The 25,166-nt window shown below is 40.7% G+C and overlaps 2 protein-coding genes across 2 annotated transcripts in view; both read left to right on the plus strand.

The window, feature by feature from the left end:
• Window positions 1-25,166, plus strand: part of ipo11 (importin 11) — a 711,960-nt gene that overhangs the window by 532,984 nt on the left and 153,810 nt on the right. The window contains exon 28 of the mRNA XM_067986592.1: window positions 23,281-23,376. Coding sequence (XP_067842693.1) covers window positions 23,281-23,376 — 96 coding nt within the window. The remainder of the gene's footprint in view (window positions 1-23,280; window positions 23,377-25,166) is intronic.
• LOC137323135 (leucine-rich repeat-containing protein 70-like) lies at window positions 17,033-18,950 on the plus strand. The gene has a single exon (XM_067986605.1). It carries the CDS (start codon window positions 17,034-17,036, stop codon window positions 18,855-18,857), a length of 1,824 nt encoding a protein of 607 aa, XP_067842706.1. The 5' UTR covers window position 17,033; the 3' UTR covers window positions 18,858-18,950.

The following is a 25,166-nucleotide window of genomic DNA, read 5'->3' on the forward strand; positions in this document are numbered from 1 at the left end:
GTCTTGCAAAGTCACAAATTGGTTTATCCCATTGATTTATTTAAATTTTTGCTTTCTTTGTAATTTGAAAATTGTAGTTACCAAATTTGTCACTTTTTGGTAATGTACCTGTTTTTATCAAATTGACTTTTTGTCACCTAAGTCTTAGAAACTGAATACTCATGTGCTTAATTGATTTTATGTTGGAAAAGGAGTATGGGCTGTCATATGGTTAATGTGTTGCAAATTAAACTTCAAACATTTTGGTCTATTTCTGCTAATTGTTTTGCTTTTAATCAGCATTTATCTCCGACCAACATCATACCACAACCAGGATTTATCTTATGTAAGGAGTCGTACAACACCAGGTTATAGTCCAACAGCTTTATTTGAAATCACAAGCTTTCGGAGCTTTGCTCCTTCGTCAGGTGAGTCTGTTGGACTATAACCTGGTGTTGTACGACTCCTTACATTTGTCCACCCCAGTCCACCACCGGCATCACCACATCAGGATTTATCTTCTATATTTTCTGGTCCTGACAGATTGTTAATGATCTCCAGCAACACCTGTGATTTCCAATCTGAATGGTGGCCTGTGTTTTTGCTGTGCTGCAACAACAAATTATGGTGGTATCAGCCTGTGACCCTGATTTTAGGACTTGCTTTTTGATCTCAGCAAATTACTGTCAATCAATCATCACTCTTCCAGTCATGCATCATGGGCCTGTGATATTACTCAATAATGCACCACTTGAGATAGCTCACATCTGCTCTACTTCACCTGACTTTGGTATCGTTAATTTATGCATCACTTGACTTTAGTATGGTTGAGTCAGACATTCTATTTGGGCTCCTTTTTCAGTGGCTTCCAAAATCATCTCATTTGCTATTGGTTGTTTTTCGATTGCCAACAAAATACCACCATTGCCAACTTTCCTAGCTTTAAGCATGTTTTACTTTGAAATTGCAATCCTTTGAACACGTGTAACATCCCCTTTAAGCTCAAACTCGCAAATGCTGAGATGCAATACGCATTTCCAAACTACAAATGCTAATTACACACCAAAGGATTTGGATTAGTTCAGCTTTTAGAAGTTCAAAAGAGCAAATAATTGCTGCTGTTCACATCATGATGTTTTTGTGTTTTTTAAATTCTATTTGCCATAATTGCTGTGTTTTCGTTATCAATTGCAAGCTTTGCAAAACACTTTGATGCCATAGAGGGTTTTTTATTTTCCTTTCTTGCTGCCATATGGAGGTGGATACAATTAAGTTTCCTTGTTACCTACTTGCCGCTCATGTTTCTATTGGTATATGAATTGCATGAGCCTGGAACTGGGCGCTAGTGAATCTTAATAACATAAATTGTTTATTGTAATCTGAAGCTTGCTGGAGGATATGAGAAAGCCACAGGTGGCTTGGACAGATGAAAATTTGTGATAATTACACATTCATTGTTTGTAGTGACCAGCCTATATTTGAAGTGAGCCTTTACTTTTATGTATGGAACAATGGTGTGCAGAAGGAAGTTAGATTCTTCTATAGCTCTGAAATAATAAAATGGAAATAAAGACATTTCCTCCTTTTATATGTAGAAAAAATTGTTTATTGGTCTACAGTCCATGCTAAATAAATAGCTGCAGGTTCATGCAAGGTGAAAACATATTAAAGGGACTTGAAGTAAGTCTTTGATGTATCTGTAAAGATCTCTGAAAATGCATTTTATACTAAGAAATGAATAGGAATGAAAATATGCATTATCAACTTAACATAAATTTGTATCCATTTGCAGTACTTCTTGCCTAAAGCGTCAGAAGCTGAATGAGTAGACACGCAGACTATACAAGAATACAATATTCAAAAGTTGTTCTCAGGTTTACTACATTGCTTTAATAACAAAGTGGGACTGATTTTCACCTTGTGAATGAACCGTGTGTGCCATTATACAAGCACTATGGCACGGAAAATGTGGCACAACCTGAGGTCTCTGCCCCTTTTTACACATAACACACATTTCTGGGCATCCGGTGAAGGAAGCTCCTGCATGAAAGAGTTGGGAGCTTCATTGTAATATTCAAATGATTTTGAGGTGATAAAACAACAATTCCCTCCATTCTTCCAGCCTTTATGCTGGTCCCACACTACTTCCAAAACACACCCATATAAATGGGTGTCCAAAGTTGCTAGGTACTGAACTGTATACGTAATAAGTTTAAAGGTACCAATAAGAAGTTTTAGATCATTTCTCACCCGTTTATCGTTTTCTTTCTGCTGGCACTTCAGTTTCCATGAGTCTTTGTATCATAGTATGGTACAGCACAAAAGGAGGCCATTCGGCCCATCGTGCCTGTGCTGGCTCTTTGAAAGAGCTATCCAATTAGTCCCACTCCCTTGCTCTTTCCCCATAGCCCTGTAATTTTTTCCCCTTCAAGTATTTATCCAGTTCCCTTTTGAAAGTTACTATTGAATCTGTTTCCACCACCCTTTCAGGCAGTGCATTCCAGATCATTACAACTCGTTGCGGAAAGAAATGTTTCCTCATGTCGCCTCCGGCTCTTTTGCCGATCACCTTAAATCTGTGTCCCCTGGTTACTAGCCCTTTTGCCACTGGAAACAGTTTTTCCTTATTTCCTCTATCACAACCGTTTATGATTTTGAACACATCTATCAAATCTCTTAACCTTCTGTGCTCTAAGGAGAGCAATCCCAGCTTCTCTAGTCTCTCCACATAACAGAAGTGTTATAAACTGGATAGCCAAGTGGTGAAGAATAGAATACTCGAGCCTGGTCTTAAGTTGTTTCTCAGCTTTTATTCACAGAGATCTCCCTTACATATCGTGCACCCCCTAGATGAGCTCCCTCCTATAAATGGATACATGAGCGTCCCCAATTGATACCCACCAACTGAATACAATTAACACTAATTGATATAAATTATACAGATACAATTAACATGAAGTCCCTCATCCCTGGTACCATTCTAGTAAATGTCTTCTGCATCCTTTATAAGGCCTTGGCTTCCTTCCTAAAGTGTGGTGCCCAGAATTAAACACAGTACTCCAGCTGCAGCCTAACCAGTGTTTTAGAAAGGGTTAGCATAACTTCCTTGCTTTTGTACTGTCTGCCTCTGTTAATAAAGCCAAGGATGCCATATGCATTTTTTAACAGCCTCCTCAACTTATCCTGCCACCTTCAAAGATTTGTGTACATACACCCTCTCTGTTCCTGGACACCCTTTAAATTGTACCATTTCATTTCTATTGCCTCGCCTCATTCTTCCTACCAAAATGCATCACTTCACACTTCTCTGCAGTAAATTTCATCTGCCATGTGTCTGCCCATTTCACCAGTCTGTCTATGTCCTTCTGAAGTCTGTTACTATCCTCCACATTGTTTACTACATGTCCGAGATTTGCGTCACCTGCAAACTTTGAAATTATACCCACTATACCCAAGTCTGGGCCATTGATACATATCAAAAAGAGCAGTGGTCCCAATACTGACACTTGGGGAACACAATTGCATACTTCTCTCCAGTCTGAAAAACAACCGTTCACCATTACTTTCTGCTTTCTGTCCCCTATTCAATTTTGTATCCACACTGCCACAGTCCCTTTAATCCCGTGGGCTTTAATTTTGCTTACATGATATGTGGTACTTTATCAAAGGCCTTTTCAATATGCACAACATCAACTGCACTATCCTCATCAACCCTCTCTGTTACTTCATCAAAGAACTCAATCAAGTTAGTCAAATAAGATTTGCGTTTAACAAATCCGCGCTGACTTCCACTTATTAGCCCATACTTTTCTAGGTGCCAATTAATTTTGTCTCGGATTATTGTCTCTAAAAGTTTCCCCACCACCAATGTTAGGCTGACTGGACTGTAATTGCTGGATACATTCCTCTCCCCTTTTTTGAACAGGGGTGTTACATTTGCAATCCTTTAGTCCTCTGGCACCACTCCCATATCCAAGGAGGATTGGAAGATTGTGGGCAGAGCCTCCGTAATTTCTACCCTTACTTCCATCAGCAACCTAAGATGCATCTCATCTGGACTATATTGGGAATTCTTTGTTCCTTGTCTTTTTCCATAACTATTCTAAACCTGATGATATTATGATCACTGATCTCCAAATGGTCCCCCACTTCACCCCCCAGAACTAGATCCAGCACTACTGCTTTCCTCGTTGGGCTGGAAACACACTGATCAAGAAAGTTCTCTGTACACATTTCAGGAATTCCTCCCCTTCTTTGCCCTTTACATGGTCACTATCCCAGTCTATATCTTCCCACTATTTGGTGGCCTGTAGTTACACCCAGTAGCATAATGGTTCCTCTCTCATTCCTTAATTCTAACCAAATAATTTCTGTCTTTGACCCTTCAACTACATCATCCCTTTCCAGTGCTATAATAGTTTCTTTGATCAATACTGCCAAGCCCCCTCCTTTCTTTCCTTCTCTGTCTTTCCTGAATACCTTGTTGCCAGGAATATTAAATTCCTAATCCTCCCCTTCTTTGAGCCAGGTCTCTGTTATTGCCACTATATCATAGTCCCATGTTGCGACTTGTACCTGCAGCTCACCAACCTTATTTACCACGCTACGTGCATTTACGCACATGCACTCCAAACTCATCTTAGACTGCCTCGCATTGGTCCCCTGTCTGATCCCTCCTATTTCTGAACTATTCTTCACTCTAGTGCTGTTTGCCTCTACCATTCCTATGTTCTTGTTTCTCCTCTTTGATATTTCGACCTGGTGCCTGCCCCCCACCCCCCCCCCCCAAATTAGTTTAAACTCTCCCCCACAGCACTAGTTAACCTCCCCATAAGGACATTGAACCCAGCTCCGTTGAGTCAATTGTTTTGATTTCTCTTTGCCTTGGGCACTATAATTGGTACAAATTGGTTTCACAATCTGAAGTGCTTGGATGAAGAGGAGGAATACTGAAGGACTGCCAGGCAGGTGAGGTTGTATTAGGGATGCTCTGCATTAACCTATCGGTACCTGCACACGTCGATCTGCAGACAGAAGTGAACATACCTCATTTTCACAGACAGTTAGTTGATACAGAGGTTCCAACTCTCCAGGCAAGTTGTGACAACGAGCTCAACGGCACAGATATGTGTTGAGGCTTGACTATAATGCTGGATAGTTTTTTTTAGAAGCACCCCACTTACAGCATATCTGTAATTCTGCATTAAAAATCTTTGCTGTGGTGACCATCTGCCAACAAAGCCCAATTGTCTGTACCCACCAGGATGCCAACAATTTTGAGGAACTGACTTTGCAGAGTTCGGATCAGCAGAGAGCCAGATACAGAGCTTTGCCTAATGTTGTAAGAATATCTACTAATATACACTGTGCGACGAGCACAGTCAGTGACTGTACCAGCTGTGTCATCAAGGCTGTCTCCATCACCATCTAGGCATCTGTAATGCAGACTTATGAAAATGGTGCTGTGTAGTGGCACAGAGGGCATCCTTTCTCACAGTCACCTCAGGCAGCGCCACGTCCACTTCAACAGCCATCAAACTGGTTGGGTGCTGGGTCTTTCTATCACTTGACTGCAGACTCGTGCCTGCACCTTGGGTTTTCTTTCCCTTAATTTCTTCCTGTCATTTCTCAATCCCTGCCCTTTAGTCTTGGCGAAGGTCACAAATTTGAGCCTTTCTAAAGGTTTTCAGAATTGTTGTAACTCTTTCACGGCACATCTCTTCAATTTTTAAAATTCATTTATGGGATGTGGGCTTCGCTGGCAAGGCCAGCATTTATTGCCCATCCCTATTTGCCCTTGTCCCCATCCTTTGAAATTGCACTTAACCCCAGTTTTCTGTTCTCACCATTCGTGTGCTCATGACACCCATCTAAATCTGAGTTTAAATTAGTGAATAATTATGCAAATGGACTGATACACAAAATTTGAGCATTACCATTCTGGTAAGATTAGCAACAGTAGACAAAAACCAGCCCCTCTGTGATTTTGTCTCAAGAAACTTTCTGGTATGTATTTCTGAGATCTACGGTTACTTTGAAATTACAAGATAGCTATGACAGTAGATTTTGGTTTCTTCGTAAAATACGTGATGACAATATCTAGCAGATTTTACCATCATTTTCCAAGTGAGCTGCTTTTATAATTCCCAGTAATAATCAGATAATTACTTCTAATCTGTTATTTTACTAACAATATTAAATATAGATAAAATATGTACCCAAACTAAGATTGCAGCTCCAGTTATTAATCAGAGACATTTGTTGCTGTTGGGATTACTTGCTCCCCCTTCCTGTATTTATTTTCTGCATTCTTCTTAGGTTCTCCCACATAATTTCTTTGCCTGAAAGGATATGCATATAATCTTCTCCCAAATCTTTGTCGATATGGTTCTCTAACCGGCTGCTTGGAGGTGTGCAAGAGCAGCTAAGGTTGACCTATCTCTCTTGATTTTTATGCCCGTTTCTGGGAAGTGCCTGGCCCCTCCTGCATTCCTCATGACATGGTTGAGGTTGGGAATTTGCAATGTAAGGAAAGAAGAAAGACCTTGCCTTTGTACAGTGTTTTATCATGTTCTCAGGATGTCCCACTTTACAATCAATATTTTCTCTGGTAAATCCAGGAGCCACCTTGCATGCAATAAAGTCTCACAAACAGCAAATGAATGGCTAAGTGACCAAGTCATCTGTTTTCTGAGGGTGGAATGTTGGCTAGAACAGTGGCACCAGATAGGCAACATACTATTCGGGATTCCCAGTCATGGTGACAAAAAGGCCAATCCTCCTCCTAATTGTGGAAAGCTGCACAATTACCTCTCGTCTGTTTCCCTGGTTGGTTGTTATGTTTTCCCATGGGTAGCAACTTGCTCCATGGTGCCATATTGTTTGTGATTATGCTCCCCTGTATTGCCACCTTTGTCTGCTTCATAGCTAGTGACTACTGCATATGTATTAGAGAAATCCAGACCCTCAAGGGTACCTCGCACTGATGCCTCCTATCTTTTCCTGCCTCCCTTGAAATGGGTCACTGATTCCTTTGCTTCCCCCTTCCTCTCAATCTATTGGGTGACTACCCTTTGGCACCACCTTCTAGGAACCTTTTTCCTTTTGTTTGATTAGCTGATGCTTGAGCTCAGTATTTCTCTGCTGAAGCAATACAACATTTAGATACTTAGACATATGTACTCCTCTTGTTAATCTGTGATTCCAGGAAGGCCCACATCAAGTATGCCATACACATTGCTTCTGATCATCTCCCTTCACCATTCCTGTACACCCCAACTGCTGCATTACACCCACCTACTAATTTTGGAGAACCCACTTACCAGACCTAGCCCTGTAGCTTCAGGTGAAACAACTTTTAACTTTTGCTTCGTCCTACAACTGCACATAAGGCTCCTCTGAATGAAGAGGTTCAACTACGTAGCAGACTACAACTTGCAGGATGCACCAATATCACATTGAATTCAAATTAAGGCTGCCCTTTTCTCAATTTAATGAATTTTGGAGTGGGAGGTGTGTTTGCTCATAACACCACAGGATATTTTTTTTGGCCACAAGACTGGTCATTAACAGAGTTTGCCAGGGTTTTCCCTTCTCTATTTCTGCTCGCATCCGCAATGCCATGGAATGGCCCTCTTTGTGGCCAGAAACTTAACTGGACCAGCCATATAAATACTGTGGCTACAAGAGCAGGTCAGAGGCTGGGTATTCTGTGGCGAGTGACTCACCACCTGACCCCCCAAAGCCTTTCCACCATCTACAAGGCGCAGATCAGGAGTGTGATGGAATACTCTCCACTTGCCTGGATGAATGCAGCTCTAACAACACTCAAGCAGCTCGACACCATCCAGGACAAAGCAGCCCGCTTGATTGGCACCCCATCCACCACCCTAAACATTCACTCCCTTCACCACCGGCGCACCATGGCTGCAGTGTGTACCATCCACAGGATGCACTGCAGCAACTCGCCAAGGCTTCTTCGACAGCACCTCCCAAACCCACAATCTCTACCACCGAGAAGGACAAGGGCAGCAGGCACATAGGAACAACACCACCTGCACGTTCCCCTCCAAGTCACACACCATCCCGACTTGGAAATATATCGCCGTTCCTTCATCGTCGCTGGGTCAAAATGCTGGAGCCCCCTTCCTAACAGTACTGTGGGAGAACCTTCACCTCACGGACTGCAGCAGTTCAAGAAGGTGGATCACCACTACCTTCTCAAGGGCAATTAGGGATGGGCAATAAATGGTGGCCTTGCCAGCGATGCCCACATCCCATGAACGAATAAAAAAAAAAGCCCTAAGCATAATCTATTCCTAGCCTCAACCTCCCGTCCCTGCTAGATACTGCTGAGCTATTTTCTTATTTTAGAAGCACTGAGAATATGCTTAATGAACTTCAAACTGGCTCCCAGCCGTGTTCAGGGGTTGAAGTTCCTTTGAAGAAAATACAAATGTGTGGATTCGTTAATCAGGCAGCACAACTCCAGGATACACTTAGGATTAAAATACAGCTGCAAAGTGACTTGACGGAGGGAAGGAATGAGGAGGGGAAATATCTACTGCAGACTTGAAAATGCGCAACTTATTGCAATGGGCTAATTTTTGTTTTCGGACACTTTAACAATAGCTTGCCAAGAATATTTTACTCAGTGGTAGGTAACAATTTCTGAATAATGACTTCAGTAAAAATGTTAGATATGCAATAATGTGAATTGAATTCTAAAATTGCCCCTTTAATTTTTAAGGCATTGAAATTGAAATTTTTGTTGCAGTTCATTATATGGTCTTTTTCAGTGAGCTTGGATAAATAAGGGACTTTTAGCAGACAAAATGTATTTGAAGGGCCCTGAGACTTTTCTAGACTATATTTTTAAAAATTTGATAGAAATGTTGAAGCTGCAGATTTTTCTGTTTTGTAACAAATTTTATATATGTGGAAGAATGCATCTCTATGAATGCAGTTTTTAACAGGCACACCCATGAAAAGGATTGCTTCTTTACTAATGTGCATTAGTACTTTCATTTTATGGTTAAAAATGCTTGTATTTGCTGAAGCACTTATTGTGTGAAGGAATGTAATATTTAAGTGACTTACTTGTCAAAATTTATAATTTGATGTAAAATTGCTGAAATTGCAATTACAACATTGTTACCATGGCAGTGGAACTTTACTGATGATGTGGAGATGCCGGTGATGGACTGGGGTGGACAAATGTAAGGAATCTTACAACACCAGGTTATAGTCCAACAGCTTTATTTGACTATGCAACAACAACAGCTTGCATTTATATAGCGTTTTTAACATAGTAAAGCGTCTCAAGGTGCTTCACAGGAGCGTTATCAAACAAAATTTAACACGAGCCACATAAAAAGATATCAGGACAGGTGACCAAAAGCTTGGTCAAAGAGGTAGGTTTTGAGGTCAAAGAGGTGGAGAGGCTTAGGGAGAGAATTCCAGAACTTGTCGCCTCGGCAGCTGAAGGCATGGCCGCCAATGATGGAGCGATTAAAATCGGGGATGCGCAAGAGGCATGTATTAGAGGAGCGCAGAGATCTCGGTGGGTTGTAGGACTAGAGGAGGTTACAGAGATAGGGAGAGGCATGGCCATAGAGGGATTTGAAAACAAGGATGAGAGTTTTAAAATAGAGGCGCCCCCTGACTGAGCCAGTGAACGGGACTTGGTGCGAGTTAGGATACGGGCAGCAGAGTTTTGGATGAGCCCAAGTTTATGGAGGGAGGAAGATGGGAGGCCGGCCAGGAGATCATTGGAATAGTCGAATCCAGAGGTAACAGAGACATGGATGAGGGTTTCAGCAGCAGATGAGCTGAGGCAGGGGTGGAGACGGGCAATGTTACGAAGGTGGAAGTAGGCGGTCTTGGTGATGGAGTGGATATGTGGTTGGAAGCTCATCTCGGTCAAATAGGATGCCAGGGTTGGGAATGGACTGGTTCAACTTCGGACAGTGGCCAGGAAGAGGTATGGAGTCGATGGCTAGGCAGCGGAGTTTGTGGCAGGATTTGAAGACAATGTCTTCGGTCTTCCCAATATTTAGTTGGAGGAAATTTGTGCTTATCCAGTACTGGATGTCGGACAAGCAGTGTGACAAATCGGAGACAGTGGAGGGGTCGAAGGAGGTGGTGGTGAGGTAGAGCTGCGTGTCGTCAGTGTACATATGGAACCTGACATTGTGTTTTCGGATTATGCCGTCAAGGGGCAGTATATAGAAGAGAAATAGAAGGGGGCCAAGGATATATCCTTGGGGGACTTCAGAAGTAACGGTGCTGGAGCGGGAAGGGAAGCCATTGCAGGTGATTCTCTGGCTGCAATTGGATAGATAAGAATGGAACCAGGCGAGCGCAGTCCTACCCAGCTGGATAACGGAGGAGAGGCATTGGCGGAGGATGAAGTGATCAACCGTGTCAAAGGCTGCAGACAGGTCGAGAAGGATGAGTAGGGATAGTTTGCCATCGTTACGGTCACGTAGGATGTCATTTGTGACTTTGATAAGGACCGTTTCAGTGCTGTGGCAGGGACGGAAACCTGATTGGAGGGATTCAAACATGGAGTTGCGGGGAAGGTAGGCACAGATTTGGGAACTTAAGAGCATAAGAACGTAAGAAATAGGAGCAGGAGTAGGCCATACGTCCCCATGAGCCTGCTCCGCCATTCAATAAGATCATTGCTGATCTCCGACCTCAACTCCACTTTCCTGCCCAATCCCCATATCCCTTGATTCCCTTAGAGTCCAAAAAACTATTGATCTTAGTCTTGAATATACTCAATGACTGACCATCCACAGCCCTCTAGGGTAGAGAATTCCAAAGATTCACAGTTCTCTGAGTGAAGAAATTTCTCCTCACCTCAGTCCTAAATGGCCGACGCCTTATCCTGAGGCTATGCCCCCCCAGTTCTGGACTCTCCAGCCAGGGGAAACAGCCTCTCAGCATCTACCCTGTCAAGCCCTCTCAGAATCTTACATGTTTCAATGAGATCATCTCATTCTTCTAAACTCCAGGGAACATAGGCCCATTCTACTCAATCTTTTCTCATAGGACAACCCTCTCATCCCAGGAATCAATCTAGTGAACCTTTGTTGAACCGCCTCGAAGGCAAGTATATCCTTCCTTAGGTAAGGAGACCAAAACTGTACATAGTACTCCAGGTGTGGTCTCACCAAAGCCTTGTACAATTGCAGCAAGACCTCCTTACTCTTATACTCCAACCCCCTTGCAATAAAGGCCAACATACCATTTGCCTTCCTAATTGCTTTCTGTACCTGCATGTTAACTTTCTGTGTTTCATGTACAAGGACACCCAAATCCCTCTGAACACTAGCATTTAATAGTTTCTCACTTTTTTTATTCTTCCTGCCAAAGCGACAACAGGTTCAAGGACTTTGGAGAGGAAAGGGAGCTTTGAAGATGGGGCGGTAGTTTGCAAGATCAGAGAGGTCAAGGGTGGGTTTTTTGAGGATGGGGATGATGATGGCAGACTTGAAGGGGAGGGAGACAGTACCCAAGGAGAGGGAACTGTTGACAGTGACAGCTAACATGGGGGTCAGTGAGGGTAGTTGGGTGGTGGGGCAGTTTGGTGGGAATAGGATTGAGGGTGCAGGAGGTGGGTCATGTGGTCAAGAAGCTCGGAGAGGGCATGAGGGGAGATAGGAAAGAAACTAGAGAAAGATGCGAGTTCAAGGCTAGGGCAGGGTTAACTGTCGGGGAAGTTTAACTCGGTGGGCTAGGGGAAGGGAGGGAAGCGGCAGAGGCAGCTGAATGGGTGGTCTCAATTGTAGCTCCTCGCACTTGTTGGAGGTGAGGATGGAGGAGGCAGGGGAGAGGGGTTTAAGAAGACGGTTTGTAGTGGAAAAGAAAAGCCGGAGGTTATCTTTGCATTCCAGGATGATCCTGGAATAGTGAGCAGCTTTGACAGAGGAGAGCAGGACCCGATAGTGCTTTATGTGGTCCAGCCAGATCTGGCGGTGAGTGGTTAAACCAGTTGTCTGCCATAAATGTTCAAGTCTGCGTCCCTTGGAATTAAGGGAGCAGAGATGAGGGCCGTACCAGGGGGAATGACAAGGGTGAGAGAGAGTAATGGGGACAAGGGCATCAAAGGTGGAGGTGAGGGTGTGATTGAGTGGATCAGTAGCTACAGAAATGTCGCCGTGTATGGAGGGCCAAAGGCTAGACAGTTAGGAATTTGAAAGTGCCGTTGTAAGTGACTTGGAGGAAAGTTTTTTCCAGGGGCAAGCACAGAAGGAAGTGGGATTGGGAGGGGGAAGGGGGATTTGGGTGGAGAAGGATATAAGGAAGTGATCAGAGTTGGCCTTTTCTGTGATTGACACGAAGGGAGTAGAGAGGCCATGCACGATGGCAAGGTTGTGGGAGGGTGGCCATGATTATGGGTAGGGGAGAGATTAAGGGAGGATAGGAGGGCAGTGAACTCAGAGGAGAGAGAGCATGATGAGTTGAGATGGAGGTTGAAATCACCAAGATCCAGCACTAGCTCCAGTACCCATACTCTTTGGGATTGAAACATTTCTTGTTTCAGCTTCTTTTGAAATTTGTTCTGGCAGAGATAATTAACATATCAGTATAAAAATGATTTAAAACCAATACTTCCATAGCCAGGAAGTGGGTTCATTTGCCACATGTCAACCTGCTCAGGTTATTGTTAATTATCAGTCAGAATTTAATTCTAATTAACTGAAATTAGTTCTTTAACAGCTTGTATTTTCTGAAGACCAGATGCAGCTGAAATTGCCTTGCCAGAAACAATCCACAATGAGCAATCAGATTTTGTCCTGTTACACCGTTTCCTGTTTCCATGGAAACATGCATTCTGTCCAATCACTGTAGAAAAACATGAAGAATGGTCAGTTCCTGTCTGACTGCAGATACACACCAAAGGGATGTGAACAGTTCCTGAAGTTGACATTTTTCACTCCCCTCCTATCTTTTGTTCTTTAACCAAAATCCATCTTTTAAAATATGTGCATGCTTATTATCTTGAAATCTGGTGATAACGAAGCAATTATATCCTAAAGCAGCATTATTTGATTCATTCAGGTGAGACTGTGTGTTTGAGGTCTCTGATTTTATTCAAACTTTTTGAAATTTGTAACTTAATGTCAGTTGAATCAAGGTAATGTGCAGTGTGTTTTCCCAATAAAACATTGCTTGCACAAAGTACCTGTTTGTAGCATGGTGATGAAGTAGATTGGAAAACCACTGCACCAAGTAGAAGTAAAATGCAAAGTTCCACACAATTAGATTATTGTATCGTTTAAGAGAAAATAGATACGTATTTGAAGCAGAGGAAGGGAGGGGGCAGAGCAGGGCAGTGGGATTAGTTTTGAATTGCTCTAACAAAGAATTACTTTTTTCTGTGCTTTAAATTAATGATTCTAAAGAGAGGTTTTTCTGAGCAGTAATGTCAAGTGAAGAAAAATCTGTTCACTGGCAGGGAAAAAGTTAGCCAAGATTTGGTCGGTTAGATTCTAGCGGCATGTTTGGCATTAGCAGAGCAGGCCAGTTACCCATCTTTAATGGGTAGTGTTTAGTCTGGGAGGACCATAAAGTAGAAAGGATAGATAAAACTAAAGGGTCCCTTAATCTATGCTGAATTAGCTGATCTCAGCCAGGGCCGCAATAGGTTCTCTACAGCTGGCCTTGGTGCCCTTAGTTTAGAGAGTGGAAAACCGACCACAGCTTTTGCTCTTGATCTCTCTGCATTGATTTATGTTGCAAAATGTGCAATTGTGGACACGAAGTAAGGGCAGGATCGGGTTTGGTTGTGATGTTTTCCGTTGACATAGCCTTCAGCACTCACTGCCAATGCTCGCAGATGAATAATGGCCATTGATGCTGGTACTGGAGAGCACTTGGACCTGTGAAACCATTCTCCTGCAAGGAGTCAATGCCTTCAAGAGGGGAGGGAAGAAGAATTCTCAGAAGGCATTGGCAAGAATAAAAAAGGGGGAGTTAATTTAAAAAAGGAGGAAATAGTGTGTACTTCCCACATGGTCCGTTGCTGTAAAATAAAACTTTAAAAAGCAATGTTGAAAATATCACTATAGCTTGTAAGTGCTGCAAAATGAATCATTCTGTGAAAGAGGATTCTACCTTTTGAGCATTCACTGCCATTTGTGCTTTTCAAAATATACCCAGTTCCAAACTTAGAATATATCTGCAAAATGATTTTCCAACTGCTTAATGCTGAGGATTGTAAAGTACAATTAGTTTACTATGTATAGATTCATAGAATATCTTAATCTTAGAATAAATTAAAATAATTGCAATCCTGTTCTGATGTCAGTGCAGAAATGCTAACGGAGTTCACAAATAAGTTTGTTCATTGAGCTGTTCTTTTGACCACAATTTTGCTCAGCAATGAGATACCTAATAATGGCTGCCTTCCTGAAAAGAAGATTGCACAAATTGTCACTAATTTCAAAATTTTTCCCATTTACAGTGACTGACTTTTCAGCATCAATCAAAATCTATTAATGCCAAATAATGTTAATAATTGACTTGCTAACTTATGTTCTCAGCAAATAGAAACATTTTAATATGACTGATATTTCATGTATTGAATGATTCAATATTCAATAGGATGATCAAATTTTTTTTGAAGTATTTATGGTGGAATCAACACAGTTGAGAAAATAGGTTTCAGGTTGCTTTGTTATTTTGCCATTTATAAATCATACTTTAAAAGATTTAATGTAAATATTTAAGACAAGACTATATTGAACATACATTTTGGAAAATAATATCTAATCACTAAATCTACAAGAATTTCTGCTGTATTAAAAACTGAATGCTGTAATTACACTGCAAATCCATCAGAGAAAAAAGCCCGGTTAATGTTTTGGTTGTAGACCCTTTCTCAAATTTTCAGCAGATGCTTTTTAAATAGAACATTTACCAGTTACTTACTGAAATAAAAGAGCAGAAGGGAAAACAAGTAATCAACAACTGAATGGTTTAGATCTTAAATATTATGCAAATTTTCATGTCAGCATAAATGGAAACTGTACAATGTGAGTACTATAGTTTAATGCTAGGAATAATATGGTTTCAGTATATTTATGGAAAGGTACCAATGAAATCCATTGGTAGCACCTTGACATTACAGCCTGTTCTGCCAGTTCAGAATGGAACTTTTTTTAATAGTTTAGAACAGTATTCCAACATTATTCTTTTTCATAGTTTTTGGGAAAATCTTGCGTGAGTTGATCAAAAGATATAGAAAACAGTTATGGTTCTCCAGTGACTGCATTAGCAGGTGAGCCAAACAGATCGGGTCGAGCTCCAGGTTCGATTCCCTATTCTGTGTGTAGATAGCCGAACTCGGATAGGATAACTAATTGGCCTCAGCATTTCAGGTTAGGGAAAAGAAAATTGGCCAGGGTTTCTACCCCTCATCACTATCTATTGACATCTGCTGGAAGTGTGTTTGTGTGAATAGTGGATGAGTAATAGAGCAGAAACTGTTTCCACTGGCAGGAGGGTCGGTAGCCAAAGGACACAGATTTAAGATAATTGGCAAAAGAACTGGTGGGGAAGGGAGATGAGAAATGTTTTTATGCAGCGAGTTGTTATGATCTGGAATGCGTGAATTCACGATTGAAGGGATGGTGGAAGCAGATTCATTGGTAACTTTCAAAAGGGAATTGAATATATATTTGAAAAGGAATAATTTGCAGGGCTATGGGGAAGGAGCGGGGGAGTGTGACTGGATAGCTCTTTCAAAAAAAGAAAGACAGGCTTGCATTGATATAGTGCCTTTCACGACCTCAGGACATCCCAAAGTGCTTTACATCCAATGAATTATTTTTGAAGTGTAATGTAGGAGCTGGAACAGGCACAGTAGGCCGGATGGCCTCCTTCCATGCTGTATAATTCCACGGAGGGGGCTCAGCTCTCAGCTGTGATGAATTCCAAGTCTAGACTTTCCAATTGGGGGGTGGGGGGGAAGTGGGAGAGCATCCTCGCCGATATGGGACTTCCTCTCACCCTGGAGACACCTACCCTTCCAGCCTAGCAGCCCTATATTTATTTGGATGCAGGATATGGAAGTCTTGTTGCGGCAGGCCTTGGGGAGCTGCCACAGCAGAACGAAGAAGGCAAACGCTGAGTTGCCCAAGAAATCGGCAATTTTTTTCTTCAGAATTTTAAAAGCTGCTCCTGTGGTTCATCTGTGGCATCACTATGAGAGTGATTGCACAAGTACCTTTCCTTAAAAAAAAAACTGATGCATCTCTGCTGACATTTGAACATTTATTGCCAGGGTCTAACAGTTTGCTCTGTTTCAATGCTGGATTCCAGGGCCAACAGCAGGAAATACGGCGGAGTGTTCCTCCTCATCGTAAGTTAATTTGCATGTGCTGGATCACACGTGGGTGGATCCATTTTATGATACAAGGCCCGTTCTCCAGAGAAAGGGGAGGTAGGGACATAGCACAGCGCATCCTAAGTTCATTTATGACCCTCTCCATCCTAGATCCATCAGAAAACCAGTGAGATGAGGCCGGAAAGCCTAGAGCCCACGATCGAACACCCTCAACACTTTATGGAGGTTCACACATGAAAAATGGCTAGTTGAGTGAGGTGAGGAGCATGCCTGACACCCATGGAGGATACCCTAGCAAGAAATTGACACCAGTATGAGAGGGGGAGAAATAAATTAACGAAGAGTCACATATGTTGATGCAGCCTTAGTTGCATTTTTGAATGTTGGGTGGTACAAAGAACAAATGAGAGGAGCTCTTGCACTTTCTTATGGCTGGATAGAGTGGTATGAACATCTTTTCAGCTGGGGAATGTTGTGTGCCATTTGGTGCAACCTAAAAAGGGACAGAAAATAATTTGAAGTAGAGGATTTAAGAAGTTTTTTTAAATGCAAAGTGCAATAAAATAATGGTTTTGTAGTTTTGTCACAAGGTAAAAGTAAAATTAAAGCACAACTAGGTCTGCCTCTAGTAATGTATTCTGTCTTTTTACATTGATGAAACAATAGGCTACAAAGAAAACAAGAACGCAAGAAAATGTATGGATTTTACAATATCGACAAATGCTACCTAACAACAGTTGTCAAGCTGCTGGTTGGCTTTCTTCTGATGCCTCGAGGCTTTTCACTGGTTTGCCCTTCTGTTTGTCAGCGTTGTACGAGGACTTTGGTTCAGTGCTGCAATGTAGGTTTAACATCGGTTCCTCGGAATTTCGCAAAGACCACTTCGTTGATTTACCTTAGTAGCAATAGCATTTCCAATATAACTTCTAAGGATTTAGAAGGATTTAACAGACTGTCAGCACTTTTCCTTGATAATAACAGTCTCATCTATGTACATCCTCGAGCTTTTGTTAGTCTCATTAACTTGAACTACCTGCATTTGAATAATAACCAGATACGGCACTTCAGTCCCGGGATCTTTGGAGGCCTTTCAGAACTTAGATATTTATACCTACAACATAATCAAATTCTTTCCATTCCAGGAGGATTGTTTTCTGATTTGACTGCCCTTCGATTCTTACAACTCGAAGGAAACTCCCTTAGCATGCTCGATGGTGGAATGTTCGTGGGTTTGATGAGTCTTCATACACTGCATCTTGCCAACAATAAAATTTCACGGATATCTAATTCCTCATTCAGGCAGCTCACAAGACTGGAGTTTCTCAATCTGCAGGGCAACTGCTTGACATGGATCCCATCAAATACTTTTGTTGAGCTTAAGATCCTTAAAAGGCTTGTCTTATCCAATAATCCAATTGAGCTGATCCATCCTTTTTCATTCAGTGGGCTAGAAAATCTCAAATATCTTTACCTCAGTAATGCCAAAATAAAAGCCATAGCAAAAAATGGCTTTGCTGCACTGAACAACTTAAAGCATTTAGCGCTAAATAACAATAGCATAATTCATGTTCATTCTGATGCGTTTAAAATTTTGCATCTAGGGTATTTGCAGCTTGACCATAATAACATATCCTTTATTGAGTCAGATGCTTTTGAAGGAATGGCAACAACTTTAAAAGTCCTACACTTGGCCAATAATCATCTTACAAGTTTGAATCCTGAGGTCCTGAGGCCACTGGCTTCTCTAGCTCATTTACTGGTAAATGGCAATCCTTGGGAGTGCAATTGTAACTTGTTCAATTTGCGTAGATGGCTGTTGTCATCCTCACTTAGGTTAAACATTCGTTGCCAGAGTCCATCCCAACTGCGTGGTAAACCTTTGCACTACATCAATATAAGTGAGGTCGGCAGATGCAATATCACTTTAGCACCTTTGGGATTAGATACCGAAAAGAGACCTCCAACTACTAGTATAGTGTTGACTTCAGTGAAAACAGATACCCCAAATGTCTATTTCAAGATGGAGCACAATTCTGTAACAGTACAAGACTTCAGAGATGCAGCACTTGCAGCAGAAGGCACTGAGCAGTTCACAAGTATGCTACCAGTGCAGCTACCAATTGAATATGCACCTGTAAATTTAACCACATTTGCAGGTTCAGATATGGCATCTATTTCAATCAAACCTTTATTAATCTGTGAGCAAAATTTAGCAAAGCTGAACCAAGCTTTTGATATACTCTTGGCCTTTTTCATCTTGGCATGTGCAGCAGTTTTACTGCTGATCTACAAAGTTCATCGGTTGGGTCAGAAACTTAAGGATGCAGAGGCTGAAGGAGACAATGTTCTAGAGTATTACAGTGTGTATCCATATGCACGGTATCATGTGACAGACCCAGTGCAGGTTATGCCTCCAGAACCCATGGCAAGTCCAGAAATGGACCAGACAAGTATTCTAAAGATAGCACACCCTGATAATCAGGCACAAGTTATTCTCTTTGAACACTCTGTTTTATGATTGTGTTTATGTATCTGATGTACACTTAATAGAAGTCTAACATTTAAAGACAATAGCTATTTATTATCAGAAAATGCTGGAGAAGCTCAGCAAGTCAGGCAGCATCTGTGGATAAAGAAACAGAGTTAACGTTTCAGGTTGAAGACCTTTCGTCAGAACTAGAAGATGTTAGAGTTAAGTTTTTAAGCAAGTACAGAGCCAGGGAAAGGGGGTATGGAGGGGACGGGAGGAAAGAACAAAAGGGAAGGCCTGTGATAGGGTAGGGTGTAAGAGTGATTAAATGACAAATGGGACGATGGTGCAAGGCAAGGAAGGTGGTAATGGGACAAGTTAAGAAACAAAAGATGGGTCGAGGGGAGCTGTAAATGGCAACAGCAGAACCATTATCTACCATGGGGAGGAGAGCGGGGCAGTCCTGTTTGTGGATTTTAGGAAGGAGGTAGAAGCGGGCTGTCCTTTTTAGCATTCCGAAGGGACCGCTCCCTCCGCGACACCCTGGTCCACTCTTCCAACACCCGCTCTCCTCCCCACGGCACCTTCCCGTTCGAGCACAGGAGATGCAACACACTGTCCTTTTACCTCCTCCCTTCCCACCGTCCAGGGCCTCAAACGCTCCTTCCAGGTGAAACAGCAGTTTACTGTATTCGCTGCTTGCAAAGCGGTGGTCTCTACATTAGGGAGACCAAACACAGATTGGGTAATCACTTTGCTGAGCACCTCTGCTCAGTCCACAAGTGTGATCCTTTCCTGCCGGTCGCTTGCCATTTTAATTCCGTATCCCACTCCCACTATGACCTCTCTGTCCTCTGCCTCTTACACTGTTCCAATGAAGCTCGAGGAACAGCACCTCGTCTTTCGGTTAGGCACTTTACAATCTTCCGGACTCGACATTGATTTCAATAACTTCAGATCATAACCACTGCTCCCATTATATTTTTGGGGCACAGCAGCTGCTGATAATGGTTCTGATTTTGCCATTTACAGCTCCTCTAGACCCATCTTTTGTTTCTTTACTTGTCCCATTACCACCCTCCTTGCCTTGCATCATCATCCCATATGCCATGTAATCACTCTTGCACTCTACCCTAGCATAGATCTTTCCTTTTGTTCTTTCCTCCCCTCCTCCCCCCACCCCCCTTCCCGGCTCTGTACTTGCTTAAAAACTGTTAACTCTTTAACATCTTCCAGTTCTGATGAAAGGTCTTCGACCTGAAACGTTAATTCTGTTTCTTTCTCCACAGATGCTGCCTGACTTGCTGAGCTTCTCCAGCATTTTGTTTTTATTTCAGATTTCCAGCATCTGCAGTATTTTGCTTTTGCTATTTATGATTAATTGCCTGTGTGTATGTATCATGAATTTTCCCTTTCTACTTACAAGCAACCTCTGTGCGGAACGAGATTTTACTAAAATACTTTATTAGCCATGTGTACCAAAAGCATGTTTCAAACAACTAACATTTAAAGTAATTTATTCTGCAACATGGAAACTTCCTGTTTGTTGCATTATATGTAACCTCAGCAGTACCAGCAATTTAAGAAATTATGATAAAAAAACAACCTGGCTTTTTAAAACTTCCAACACATGATTAACTTCAAGGGCTGCAATAATGTTTAGATAGTATGCATTTATCAATTTAATGGTTGGAAAGTATGTAATTGTTGGCCTCCCAGTGGTTTAGTGGGATAGTTACTTATAGTGTAAGGAATGCCAGAATACTCTTCTGCTTGAGCAATAAATACCCTGTGAGCAAAGCTTTGTACACATTTCTTGGTGGTTCTTCATGTTAATGGTGAGCTTGCAATTATGAACCCACATCAATGCCATGTTTTAGTTTGAAATTCATGTGGTAAAGAGAACTGTATCTTAGCAGTGTATATTCCTTTTGGAGATTTTACTGGAAAGGTATCAAAGTGTATATATATTTCTATAAGAATTAATTTACCTAGAATTGATAGCTTTTAAAATGGATATCAAAATACCAGTAGTAGATTGCATCCGGTGAGGCAATGAACATCTGAGGTCCCAATGTTTACAACACAATCTCGTCAAATATGGTCGTATTACTAAGAGCATGCCACCACGGTTGCTTGTCAGTCCGTAACACGTGCATCAAAAGAATAAAGCAGAATTTTTGAAGAAAGCAGTTGTTGATTGAAGTACGTCAGTGAGCCCACAGTGATGGACTCTTTTATGGTACATACAAGCAGGTTTTCTTCTAATCTGTGCTGTATTCTGTTATTACTTTCTGTCCATACAAATGTAGACACCAGCTGATGCCAGCAATTTTTATCATAAATATTAATTAAGCAGAGAGTATTATGTAGTTTGTGGATGTTCTAGATTTTGATTGAGTTTGTCCCACAGCCAAAAATTAATCAAAGACATTGTTCTCACTTTTGCTTTGGGTCATCTCTTCCAACCTTAGTAACGCAGGATTACTACAATGATGCTTGTTTGATCAGTTGATGCCACATTTTGCCCACAAGGCTGTGTATATATTTAATGTTTGTTTCATTTTCAATATTTTATATAACATTTTGTTGGGCAGACTTTTGACTCCAACGAAATATCATTGTTATTGTAATTTTACTCAAAAAAAAAGTCACTTGCATTTTTTAAAAAAACATTGCTTTTAGTTTTATGGACACAACAGAATTAATTTTTCTGTATTAGTATGATATTTTCCAGTTAATAGTATTATCCTGGATTCTTGGCATTATCTCTGGTAATGTTTCCTTTTTGATACATCTGTAATATCATGGATTCATGAATTGAAGTGCAGATCAGTCAGTTGAATTACTTTGGTTTTCTTAAACTTTTTCTAAAAGGCAATGCACTCTATTTTTGTCTACCAATATCAGCTTCAAATAAAGGTTTAAATTCAAACAAGATTCATCGCACACTCATTATCTATACAAAGATACTTCGCTCAGTTTCTTGTGCCTTGCAGGTCTTTTTGCAAACTATTGTTCAGCACTTTTTTAAATGTGTTTTCAAGTTTATATATGTTTTATGAAGCATAGTACATTTTTAGAGCTTAATTTTTATGCATTTGTTAGCTTTGTACAGTACTGAGAAGTGATCTTAAATTATGTTTCCTGTTATCTACTGCTGGCACAGCCTGGTATTAAATTTTTATATGATGTGGATATTGTTGCCGTTATGAGTAAGGGCTAACCTTGAATAAATTTCAAATTGGTCAAATTTGGGTTTATGTCAAATCTACCTTTTGCCCAAATGTGGTTGCTGTGGACGTGCCTGTGCCTAAAAAAAATGGTATTTTTGAAGATGGCAAAATTTCAGCATTTTTTTATTCACTCTATGCACATTGCTATTTGGAAAATGTTTCAAAGGCTCCTGATGTCAACATCCAGAAGGGAAAGGCTGCAAGGGGATTTTTTGTGTACGTATGTGTTTGTGAGAGATTTATTATATGTCTGATCATTCCCATCAGTCTGCTTTGTCATTGCACTTCACTTCTGTGATGCCATCCCAGGACTGTTGGACTGTGGAAAGGGGACATTATTCAAACTTTTTTTGATTTTGTTTTTGCAAAGGTTGGGATGGCTAGAAGTGCTCCAGATTTTGTTTACAGTCAATCTTGCTGAATTTTGTTTGTGTATGCAAGGAAGAAATGACATGTTTTTTTGTCTGTCATTGTGAAGATAATTAATAGTTCTATTTTAATGGGTAGCCAGTCTTATCTCATATTTACGTCTAATCCATAATGAGTGGATTTGGAATCTATCTAAATTTCAATCCAAATCCTCGTCTTTAATTGCTTCCATTATTAAAGCTAATTTAGATAGAAGTCAGAATGCACCATGATCCTAGTAACTTTCTGCCACAGTCCCTTGCACAATGGGCAGAGCTTAAAAAAGCAAAATAAATAAACCTATTTATAGTCACTGACACTGGATCTAATTGGTGCAGTTCTTTAAATTGGTGTTACTCAATATAAGATTAATTTTTGTGACAGGCACTTAACACAAATGATAAGAGATTATACCTTTCAAATTTGATTATAAACATTCATACCCATTCAGTAAAGAGAATAATGGCAAGCAGTACTACCTATCAGTGTGTATGTAAGAAAGACAATGATAAAGATGGTCCCTGCATTGCTTGTTCTCGTAAATGGCAGTTACATATCTCTCTCTCGCTCTCTCAACAGTCTTTTTCCTATAAATCAATAAACAGTAAAGTGTATTGAAGCAGAACTAAGTTTCACTTCATTTATTAATTTGTATTAAAAATTTTAAATAAATTTCATGGTACTTAATAAGTGTTCTCTAGTAAGGTATTTTAAAATATTCAGAGAGCATTTCTCCAGCTGTGTCTTTTGTTTTGCTTCAGAGCAGATTTCCTGTTGCAAACTTTATAGAGATCACACTATTTAAGCTGCTTCCTGCTCTTTTACAGTGTCATTCAAGATAAGTTCTGCGGCATTATAAACATTTGTGTGGAAGCATTGCATGACGTCCTGTCAGAGGATCCAGACACAGGAACTTATAAAGAGTAAGTAAGCAGTTCTGTCTGTAACCATGAATTAATTCAAATTGTAACATTCAATTATGTGCACTGCATTCATTGGCAACTATGGGATATAATGAAAATGAAAACCGGGCAGTTAATCCAAAATACCAGTTATACGCGGCAAATTGAAAATCTACCCCTAGACTGAGGACCTGCATAAGCTTCTGTGTGATGAAACATCTGTCAATGGCCCTATTGCCTTGGTCCATTAATTGACAAGCCACAAAGTTCAGTAGTAAGACCATGTTTTATACATAGGTTGGTTCTCTGCGATTTTTTCATTTGCTAATCCATTGTGATCCAATTTGTCCCAAGGCAGCATTAGGTATGTCAAGTTTTTGATTAATAGCACTTGAAAAGGCACATCCCAGTGAAGTTTGAAATTATACCAAATTAAATCAGATACTGATTTGTTCTGATTATGCCTCAGATGAGTTTGATTCCTAGTCAGCTACAAGCCTATTTCACCATTCTTGTACTAAAATTGTATATTTACTAAAAAACCTATTCTGTTACATTGAGCTTTGGCAAAAAAAAAATAATCCATTAATAGCTAAATGAACATTTTTTGTAAAGTTGTCATTTCTAGCTTTGTGCAGTGAAGGAAGATAATGTTTTAGTCATACTTGAAATTTTATTTTGGGAGTTTCTTTGACTTGTTTGAGAACAAGGCAAATCATATGTTAGCCTTTATTGCAAGGGAGTTGGAGTATAAGAGTAAGGAAGTCTTGCTGCAATTATAAAGAGCTCTGGTTAGACCACATCTGGAGAACTGTGTACAGTTTTGGTCTCCTTACCTAAAGGAAGAATATACTTGCCTTAGAGGCGGTGCAACGAAGGTTCACTGGATTGATTGCTGGGATGAGAGGGTTGTCCTATGAGGAGAGATTAAGTAGAATGGGCCTATATTCTCTGGAGTTTAGAAGAATGAGAGGTGATGCACAGAGCATTCATAACAAGATAGATGAATTTGTTGCACAAATAGATATGACTGGATTTGATCTAATAGTCATTACAGAGACATGGTTGCAAAGTGACCAAGATTGGGAACTAAATATTCCAGGGTACATGATGTTTAGAAAAGATAGGCAGAATGGAAATGGAGGGGGTGTAGCCCTAATAATAAGGGATGACATAAGGACAGTGGTGAGAGGATCTTGGCTCGGAAGATCAGGAAGTAGAATCAGTATGAGTGGAAATAAATAACAAGGGGCAGAAAACACTGGTGGGAGTAGTTTATAGGCCGCCTGATAGTAGCTATATCGTTGGACAGAGTATTAATCATGAAATAATAACAGCTTGTAACAAAGGTAATGCAGTAATCATGGGGGATTTTAATCTTCTTATAGACTGGGTAAATCAAATTGGCAAAGGTAATTTGGAGGAAGAGTTCATGGAATGCATTCGAGACAGTTTCCTAGAGCAATACATCATGGAACCAACCAGGGAACAGGCTATTTTAGTTCTTGTATTGTGTAATAAGACAGGGTTAATTAGTAATATCACAGTAAAGGATCCTCTAGGGAAGAGTGATCATAATATGATAGAATTTGACATTGAGTTTGACAGTGACGTACTTAAGTCTGACATTGGAGTCTTGAGCTTAAATAAAGCCAATTACATAGGTATGAGGGGCGAGTTGGCTAAGGTAGATTAGGAAATTAAATTAAAGGGTATGATGGTTGAAAAGCAATGGCATACATTTAAAGAAATATTTCAACATTCTCAACAAATATACATTCCAATGAGAAATAAAAACTCCACGGGAAAAG

Source organism: Heptranchias perlo, chromosome 1 (assembly GCF_035084215.1).
Source record: "Heptranchias perlo isolate sHepPer1 chromosome 1, sHepPer1.hap1, whole genome shotgun sequence".
NCBI lineage: Eukaryota > Metazoa > Chordata > Chondrichthyes > Hexanchiformes > Hexanchidae > Heptranchias > Heptranchias perlo.

Excerpts from the sequence above, each read along its gene's own strand:
- LOC137323135 (XM_067986605.1), top strand. The coding sequence starts at position 17,034 with ATGTATGGATTTTACAATATCGACAAATGCTACCTAACAACAGTTGTC.